Here is a 9,958-nt window from a genome sequence, read left to right on the forward strand (position 1 = left end):
ACCCAAAGAGTGTCACCTCCAACGATACAGCATGCCCAAGATTGTCAGCCTAGATCTTCTGCTCGAGTCTCTGACATGAGTCTTGAACACACTATCTCCTGCCACATGGCATCATCAACTATATAGAGCTGGAAGGCACACAGAATGGGGAAAGTAAAGAAGTTATTTGTCTGAACAATGAAGTCATAAATACAAAGTTCGGAAGTCTTGAGCAGCGTTTGGGGTGTAAGATAATTCCCTGTGGAATATTGGATATGTAATATATTCTCAGGGAGGCCAGTTGAATTGAAATGAATGAAAAATGAAAATCGCTTATTGTCGCAAGTAGGCTTCAAATGAAGTTACTGTGAAAAGCCCCTAGTCGCCACATTCCGGCGCCTGTTCGGGGAGGCTGGTATGGGAATTGAACCGTGCTGCTGGCCTGCCTTGGTCTGCTTTCAAAGCCAGCGATTTAGCCCTGTGCCAAACCAGCCCCTGAATTGGGTGTCCATTATAAAGAAACTGGGTGGAAATCTGTTGTGAAATGAGACTGAGGGTTATAGAGATATTGGCCAAAATCCTTTGGTCGGAGGGCAGCACGGTGGCCCAGTGGGTTACCTCTGCTGCCTCACCGCGTTGAGGTCCGAGGTTCGATCCCGGCCCTGGGTCACTGTCCGTGTGGAGTTTGCACAATCTCCCCGTGTTTGCATGGGTTTCGCCCCCACAACCCAAAGATGTGCAAGCTAGGTGGAAAAAATGAATTTGACAACAGTGGGACCAGAGAATCCCGCCGCCAGTGAACAGTGCGCTGCTGAGAAATACAGGCCTGATAGGCTGGGGAATCCTGCCCATTAACAGGCCTGATCAAGGAAACTCAGTGATGTCCCTAAAGTCAGAATGAATAGGTGCTGTGAGGGGAGTGCATGAAAGAGAAATTGGACACACTGCTGGTCAATATAGCAGTGTCTGTAAGTGTTTGACTTTGCGCAATATGCCATAAGAAAGACTGAGAGGTCAGGTTTTAGCTGTGGCTGAATTCCTCTGCCACGTGATGTCCCGGCCTAAATTCCAAATTGGTCTAGTAGGGGCTGCCACCCCCAACTCTATTGAAAATCATTGGAAAAATAACTCCACACCGAAATCTTACAAGATTGAAACCGACCAGGGTTTCATATGGAGAAACTGCAGCATTTTAATATCCTTGGAGAGAAAATTTTAGAAACTTGGGCTTACTACTCAGATCCTGATGAAGAAGAAAGCTCGACAAACACTAGGAGAACAACACACAGTGACAGAAGAAAGAGTTCAGAATATCGTTGATGTCAAAAGGAGATCAAAATTAGATCAGGGAGATTGCGCAAAGCACCTCAGAGACTGACCCTGTGAAACCTGAGACTTTGTGGGGAGATGTAGGAGGATAGAAATATGATAGGGATAAAGACTTGGGGGAGATATAGAGTAAAGGGTTAGAAACAGAAGCACACATGATGCTGCTGTAATAATGATGTCAGGTCACATGATTAAGTAAGAGAGATCCGGAAGGACGAAAAGCTCCAACCTCCTGTATGAACATACGAATTAGGAGCAGTAGGCCACTCAGCCCCTCGAGACTGTTCTACCATTCAATAAGATCTTGGCTGATCTGATTGTAATTTCATCCCATGTTCCTGTTCCAATAACATTCCACCCCTTGCTAATCAAGAAAATACTTTAAAAATAAATTTAGAGTATCCAATTCTTTTCTTTTCCAATTGAGGGGCAATTTAGACTGGCCAATTCACCTACCCTGCACATATTTTTCGGTTGTGGAGTGAGACCCATGCAGGCATGGAAAATGCTAATCAAGAATCTTGGGCAGGATTCTCCCTTATGGGGACTATGTCCCTACGCCCGCCGGAAACGGGCGAGAATCACTCCGGACTTTTTCCTCGAAGGTCCGGGGTGATTCTCCGTTTTCCAGGGGGCTAGCAGAGCCCTGGCGTGCGTCCCGCAGCTCTGGCTGTCAGTGGGGTCCTGCTAGCCAGACTGCGCAGCCGCGCATACGCACGGCGGCCGCATGCGGGTCCACGCATGCGCACGCGGCCCACCTCGGCACAGGTGCTGCTGACATGACAGAGCCACACAGCGTGCCCATGCGGACTAAGGTAAGTCCCTCCCAGATCGCGATGGCCCACCGATTTGTGGACCCCAATCGCGGGCCTGGCTACCGCTGGGACCCTCCCCGGAGTCAGAGACCCCCCACCAGGACCACTCCCGCGGGTTCCAGCTCCCACCGGGTGGTACCACATGTAAACCACGCCGGCGGGAGTTCGACCGCGCATGTGGGACTGGCAGGTCCGTGTAGAATCATGGAAGCGCTGTCGCAACGGATTTCTGGCGCAGAGGGTCGGAGAATCCCGCGCCTTATCTAGCTCTGCCTCCTACATGTATAAGTATTTGCTTTAAATAAAGAGTAATGGTTTTTGAAGGCAACACGATGGTGCAGTGGTTGGCACTCCTGCCTCACAGCACTGAGGTCCCAGGTTCGATCCCGGTTCTGGGGCACTGTTTGTGTGGAGTTTGCACATTCTCCCCGTGTTTGCATGAGTTTCCTAACCCTAACCCAAAAAGAAGTGCAGGCTAGGTGGATTAGCCACACAAAATTGCCCCTTAATTGGAAGTGAATTGGGTACTCTAAATTTATTTTTTAAAAGAGTAATGGTTTTGATGAACTACAGCACAGAGCAGTATTCATTTGGAGGATAAACAATCCCCCAAATCCTCCTTCTAGGCCTCGACCAGACAATGAAACATGATTACAAATTTTTAGAGTGCATTTAAAACCTCGATAACTGATTAAACACAATAGAGATAATTTTAACCAAACGTGATAGTTGGAAATGGCGAGCAATGAAATGGATTGCGATTATACAACCCACCCAAATGACGTCAATGGATTGGAAAATTAGATGGGGTGTGCAATAGTTGATTAAATTGATATTGCTCATTTTATCATTGTCCAAACTTAAATTTATACCCAATCATGCGATTATTCGAAATGGCTTTGGGTTTTTGTTTTCATTCTGACTAAAAAGTGCAAGAAGAGGCCATTCGGCCCATCGAGTCTGCACCAACCCACCTAGGCCCTCACTTCCACCCTATCCCCGTAACCCAATAACCCCTCCTAACCTTTTTGGTCACTAAGGGCAATTTATCATGGCCAATCTACCTAACCTGCACGTCTTTGGACTGTGGGAGGAAACCCACATAGACAGGGGGAGAACGTGCAGACTCCGCACGGACAGTGACCCAGCAGGGAATCGAACCTGGGACCCTGGCGCTGTGAGGCCACAGTGCTATTCACTTGTGCTACCACGCTGCCCACAAAAACAAGAAAATTGTTGCATGTATATCTACATTTCAAATGGTTTCTGGATTAGTCAATTAAAATGAAAGAACACTGAGGATTCTTGTCTTCCGTCAAGTTCCACGCTGCTAACACATTCACTGCATTCAAGACATGCACAGCGCTACACAGCCTAAGCAATAGCTGTGACCCACTTGAATTCCACTTACCAGACCATGAGTATACAGGATTAGAAAGGACATTGCATAATATTACTGTTGTGTGGAATACATTGTGATACCAATAATTCATTCTTCAAATAGAAAGTGTTCCTATCTATGTGACTGCTGGTGATGGAAAGATTTTTCTAATGTCATTTTTTTTAGGCCAAATAATCAATGATCCTGTCACTGAGTTTCGACAAGGCTGAAGCCTCCAATTTACCCAGAGTTCTGCAAGAACATCTGATTAATGTTCCACCTATGCACGGCTCGGAAGTCCCACCGGAGAATGAGTAGGCCATTGGGAGAAAAGCTTGAATTAAGTCCAGATTGGTGGGAGAAAATTCTCCTCTCTACTGATTGTAACGGTCCTACACGCAGCTTAACCCAGTTTGCAGGAAGGAACTAGCACAGTATCACATTAATTGGCAATCTCACTTGCCATGGGGACACAGTCTGTCTGGTGTCTATTCTTCTGAAATTCACATTAAGATACATTGCAGAGGCACAGTAAAGTGAGCTTTACTCTGCGTCTAATTGTGATACTACAGCTGCGGTGTGACTGCATGAATGATATCCCTCACCTTGACTGATGCAATAACACAGCATTGGAATCTTTACATCTTCAATGTTGTGTATTTAAAGATCTCATACGCTATTCCATTTCATCTATTCCCTATCATATTAGATATCAATGTTCTTTTTTTTATAATGCACCATTAGCAAAATGCATGTTTAAGTCATGAATGCATGTTTGTTCCTTCAACCTTCATTATCCTCCACGTATCACGAGGAAGGTCATTAATCTGATCAGGCAAAAGTTAGGATATCTGACGATTTAAAAGATTGATGGCCCCACATCGCCAGGCCACAATCTTTAGTTTGCTTCTCTGCATTATCAGTAGCATTCGTCTTTACTTTCTCCCAAAGGCATAAATTTTGTAACAATGACGTCAACCTATAAATTCCTGTCATTCGCTGTGTCTCTGCCAGTTGACTAGAAATATTTAAAGGTTTACTTCTAACTTCACCCAAAGGGTTGTGAATCTATGGAATTCCTTGCCCAGTGAAGCAGTTGAGGCTCCTTCATTACATGTTTTTAAGGTAAAGATAGATAGTTTTTTGAAGAATAAAGGGATTAAGGGTTATGGTGTTCGGGCCGGAAAGTGGAGCTGAGTCCACAAAAGATCAGCCATGATCTCATTGAATGGCGGAGCAGGCTTGAGGGGCCAGATGGCCTACTCCTGCTCCTAGTTCTTATGCCAAGTTTTGTTTTCAATAGAACATAGAACAGTACAGCACAGAACAGGCCCTTCGGCCCTCGATGTTGTGCCGAACAATGATCACCCTACTTAAACCCACGTAACCCATATACCCGTAACCCAACAATCCCCCCATTAACCTTACACTACGGGCAATTTAGCATGGCCAATCCACCTAACCTAATATTTATATCCAAAGCAGCAGTCACAGCCAGAATCCCTGATGACTTCTCTTGAACTATAACCTTATTGCAAATTACCTTCATAGAGAAAAGAAAATGGTTATTTTGCACAAAGTGCTCATTTGATCATAAATGACCAAACTGATAATCACGAAAGGCTACAACAGAAATGGGCATTGTTTTCATTAATTTACAGGATGTGGACACCATTGGCAAAGTTAGGGTTTATTGCCTATCACTTGAGAATGTGTGGTGAGTTTGTGCCTTGTAGATGGTGATAAGTCTCTGGGGAATCAGATGAGTCAGTCTGGGCTAAGCTCCCAGCCTCTGATCTCCTCCTATAACTGCAGTATTTCACATGGCTAGTCCAATTAAGGTGACAAACATAGCCTCTAGGTGTTTCAAAGAGGTTGAAGAGTTCAGCTTGATTCATGAGCCTCATGTTCACAGCTGTGCACGTGCACATGACATCACCTGTGTGCAGTTTTGGTCTCCTTCTTTAAGGGAGGGTGTAAATATGTAAATGCTGTGGAGGCAGTTTAGAGGAGATTTACTTGATGCCAGAAATAAGCGGGTTGTCATATGAGGAAAGTTTAGATAGGCTTGGCCTGTTTCCAAGGGATGACTTGATTGATATATACAAGATCCTGAATGGTCTTGACAAGGTGGGCACTGGTTTAAAATTAGGGATCATTCTTTTTTTTCATTATAAATTTAGATTAGCCAATTATTTTTTCCAATTAAGGGGCAATTTAGCGTGGCCAATCCACCTACTCTGCACATTTGTGGGTTGTGGGGGCGAAACCCACGCAGACACGGGGAGAATGTGCAAACTCCACACGGACAGTGACCCAGAGCCGGGATCGAACCTGGGACCTCAGTGCCGTGAGGCGGTTGTGCTAACCACTAGGCCACCGTGCTGCCCTTAGGGATCATTCTTATAGGGCAGAGGTGAGAATTTATTTTTCTCAGAGGGTTATGCCACTTTGGAACTCTCAGAAGGCAGTGGAAGTGGGGGTCACTGAATATATTTAAAGTGGAGGTAGATAGATTCTTAGGCCAGGAAGTCAAAGGTTGTCGGGGTAGATGAAAATGTGGAACTTGAAAAACAAACTGACCAGCCATGATTTGTTGAATGATGAAGCAGGCTGGAGGGGCCTAGTGGCCTACTTCTGCTCCTATTTCATATGTTTATATGTGAAAGAAAGTAACTTAGTTCCTCATGGGTACTTTTTACTAAGTTTTTTAAAATTTCCTTCATACCTTTGACAGGCAACAAGCTCAAATTGAGAAGGTGACCCATTCCCCGGCCTCTGCCAAGACCACGTTGTATCTGTTCACTACAGTAGAAATGATTATCCCCCTCTCCTTGCTCTTTAGGGAGGTAAATGGCCCTGTTCTGTTCCTAGACCAGGATTATTGGAATGAGGAACTTAAGGTGTGAAAATTTGATAATCATATCGGTAAAGTTTTTCAGAAAATGCAACAATATTCAATTTATCCAACATTTTAGAACAATCCTAACGATAGTTGCTTGGTTTTACAGTAATTGAGTACTGTTGAAAAAAGAGACATGATGTCAAGGCTTTTTGTTTTGTATTCATCTGGATCGATGCAAGAATACCAAATTTCAAAGGGAGCAATAATTTATACTGCATGAGAAAAAGGTTCTAACCGTGAGGGTCACTGATGCTTGCTCGAAGCTACCTATAGTTATATACATGGACCCGCCCTCTGCAGGCAAAATTCAGACATTACACCTTTTTTGAATTAAAACAAGCATGAAGACAATAGTTTTCTGGTGCATTCACGTTGGTAATGTCAGAGCCGACTTGCCAACCAATCAGCATGCTTTTCTCATGCAGTATAATTTGCTGTTCCCTTTGAAATTTGGCATTCTTGCAGCTGTTCTATTGAGTGCAAGATGAAAAGCTTCGACAGCATGTCTCTTTTTTTTGGCAATCCTAACGATACAAGTTGACGTGTTGAATATCATTGCACATCTAGATAGGAAAAGGTTTTCCAATAGATACTCTCACATTCAAGATGCTGGAGCGATGAGACACATGGTCAAATATTAATTTGAGGAGGGTGATACATCTCACATCGAGATTGAGCGACTCACTGCAAATCCGTTCTGTAATGAAAGGGTAAATCAGACTGACTTGGTCTGCTGGTGTAATATTGCTATTGATTTTTATTTATAACACTGTGATGACAGCTGGCCTTTAGTTTGTTAGTAGTATAATAGCATGATGCCATTTTAAAAGGAATAACCACTGATGCTTTGAACTGAAGCTGACCCCACAGCCAATATGAAATAATCACTTGCTTAATGAGAGAAATTAATTAAACATTGGTCATTGCAAACCTGTTTCTCAGCTTCAGGGAGCTGTAATTGCTCGTAACATGTGCAACGACAACAGTTAGGAATGGCTAAATGGTAAACATCTCAATAAATATCTTTTTTTTTAAACTGGGCTTTGCGTAGAATGAGATAAATAGATGTTTCTTAATGGTGCAGATTTGAAAATGTACCAGATAAATTGGGAGTAATTAATGTGGATAAATCCATCCATCAGTCTGTCGGTCTGGGTGATGATGGACTGCACCCAGGGTGCACATCCCTTCTGGATTGAACAAGGTCTGTGGCGGCTGATTCGCGAGTGGCAGCCCTTTCCACAGCTGACACAGGTTATTAGCATTTGGCCCAAGATCAACTGATGGTTTTCCTTTTAGCGGGCGCACTATTCCGCTGTCTGTTTTTTTCTTTCATCCTCTGCTTTTTTTTCACGCTCTTCCCAAGTGCTTGTCACCAGGCACCATCCAGTCAGCAGTCAGGACTTCCCATGGATCAACTCCATTCCCGGTCAACTTGAGATCTCGCTTGCAGACATCTTTGCATCGCAGACATGGGCGACCTGTTGGTCTCGTGCTGACAGCAAGCTGGGCGACCTGTTGGTCTGGTGCAGACAGCAAGCTGGGCGACCTGTTGGACTCATGCCAACAGCAAGCTGGGCGACCTGTTGGTCTGGTGCAGACAGCAAGCTGGGCGACCTGTTGGTCTGGTGCAGACAGCAAGCTGGGCGACCTGTTGGTCTGGTGCAGACAGCAAGCTGGGCGACCTGTTGGTCTGGTGCAGACAGCAAGCTGGGCGACCTGTTGGACTCATGCCAACAGCAAGCTGGGCGACCTGTTGGTCTGGTGCAGACAGCAAGCTGGGCGACCTGTTGGTCTCGTGCAGACAGCAAGCTGGGCGACCTGTTGGTCTGGTGCCGACAGCAAGCTGGGCCACCCGTTGGTCTCGTGCTGACAGCAAGCTGGACGACCTGTTGGTCTCATGCAGACAGCAAGCTGGATGACCTGTTGGTCTGGTGCAGACAGCAAGCTGGGCGACCTGTTGGTCTCGTGCAGACAGCAAGCTGGATGACCTGTTGGTCTCGTGCAGACAGCAAGCTGGACGACCTGTTGGTCTGGTGCAGACAGCAAGCTGGCGACCTGTTGGTCTCGTGCAGACAGCAAGCTGGGCCACCTGTTGGTCTCGTGCAGACAGCAAGCTGGATGACCTGTTGGTCTCGTGGCGACAGCAAGCTGGGCGACCCGTTGGTCTTGTGCAGACAGCAAGCTGGGCGACCTGTTGGTCTGGTGCAGACAGCAAGCTGGACGACCTGTTGGTCTCGTGCAGACAGCAAGCTGGGCGACCTGTTGGTCTCGTGCAGACAGCAAGCTGGACGACCTGTTGGTCTGGTGCAGACAGCAAGCTGGGCGACCTGTTGGTCTGGTGCAGACAGCAAGCTGGGCCACCTGTTGGTCTGGTGCTGACAGCAAGCTGGGCCACCTGTTGGTCTCGTGCAGACAGCAAGCTGGGCGACCCGTTGGTCTGGTGCAGACAGCAAGCTGGGCGACCTGTTGGTCTCGTGCCGACAGCAAGCTGGGCGACCTGTTGGTCTGGTGTAGACAGCAAGCTGGGCGACCTGTTGGTCTCGTGAAGACAGCAAGCTGGCATTTCTTTGGGAATGCTTCAGTCTACCATTCAGCTCACATGACCCAGCCCATGGAATCACTGTGGACTCAAGAGCAAAAATATGCTTTAGATTCCTGCGCGCTGGCGTACTTCTGTATTCAGCAGATTCCCCTGCCAGGAGATCCCCAATATTAATCTGAGGCAACAGAAATGGAAGCTGCTCAGCAGAGGTTGTCCATGTTTTGTTACTGTAAAGGAGGTGAACAGGCAAACACTTTGTAGCGGTCGGCATCGCCACCGGGGGTAGCACCATGGTTGGGTGACCTGTACGACTTCCTGCAGTTATAGAAGTTAAAGTATTTGTTAAGGGGCTCAGCAGGGGAGTTTGAGAAAAGGTGGGGGATGTTTGTGACCGTGTTTGAGGAGCTGTTCGTCCCGGGGGGGGGGGGAATCTGTAGACTGTATAGTTGATTGTTTGCGTTTCCCAGGGTGTTTATTTGCTCTAACCTGCTTTGATACATGTTTGTAATAAAATACATTTTTTTAAAAAGAAACGTTTCAAGTCTGTATGATTATTCTTTAGAGCTGAAGAGGGGCAGCACGGTAGCACTGTGGCTTCATAGCGCCAGGGTCCCAGGTTCGATTCCCAGCTGGGTCACTGTCTGTGTGGAGTCTGCACGTTCTCCCCGTGTCTGCGTGGATTTCCTCCGGGTGCTCCGGTTTCCTCTTACTTGTCCCGAAAGATGTGCTGTTAGGTACTTTGAACTTTCTGAATTCTCCCTCTTGTGTACCTGAACAGGCACCGCAATGTGGTGACTGGAGGCAGTAACTTCATTGCAATGTAAGCCTACTTGTGACAATAACGATTATTATTATTATTAAATGTGATGGATTTTGCTTTTGTTGTTCTATAGTCTGCTGACTCAGCACTTACACAACTGACTGAACTAATTCAGTGCGAATAAAATGGGATTGGAGATTAGGATAATGGCCTGTCTTAATTCAATTAGTCGTCACCCATTAGC

At 46.1% G+C, this 9,958-nt stretch overlaps 1 protein-coding gene across 3 annotated transcripts; it reads right to left on the bottom strand.

Moving 5' to 3' along the window:
- Positions 1–7,092: 7,092 nt before the first annotated feature.
- Positions 7,093–9,186, bottom strand: LOC119955076 (keratin-associated protein 10-7-like). Of its 3 annotated transcripts, XM_038780930.1 has the most exons (3): positions 8,163–9,186; positions 7,993–8,128; positions 7,093–7,958 (listed from the first exon to the last, which is right to left on the bottom strand). In XM_038780930.1, the coding sequence occupies exons 1-3, from the start codon at positions 8,973–8,975 to the stop codon at positions 7,840–7,842; spliced, it is 1,068 nt and encodes a 355-aa protein (XP_038636858.1). In that variant the 5' UTR covers positions 8,976–9,186; the 3' UTR covers positions 7,093–7,839. The 3 variants fall into 3 exon arrangements, with proteins under 3 accessions (XP_038636858.1, XP_038636857.1, XP_038636856.1); XM_038780929.1 differs by having other exon boundaries at positions 7,093–8,128; XM_038780928.1 differs by having other exon boundaries at positions 7,993–9,186.
- Positions 9,187–9,958: the final 772 nt, after the last annotated feature.

Source organism: Scyliorhinus canicula, chromosome 20 (genome assembly GCF_902713615.1).
Source record: "Scyliorhinus canicula chromosome 20, sScyCan1.1, whole genome shotgun sequence".
Lineage (NCBI taxonomy): Eukaryota > Metazoa > Chordata > Chondrichthyes > Carcharhiniformes > Scyliorhinidae > Scyliorhinus > Scyliorhinus canicula.

Coding starts and splice junctions, on each gene's coding strand:
- LOC119955076 (XM_038780929.1), bottom strand. CDS start 8,975: ATGCCAGCTTGCTGTCTTCACGAGACCAACAGGTCGCCCAGCTTGCTG. Junction 8,129..8,162: donor TGTCTGCACCAGACCAACAG/GTCGCCCAGCTT, acceptor TGAGTCCAACAG/GTCGCCCAGCTTGCTGTCTG.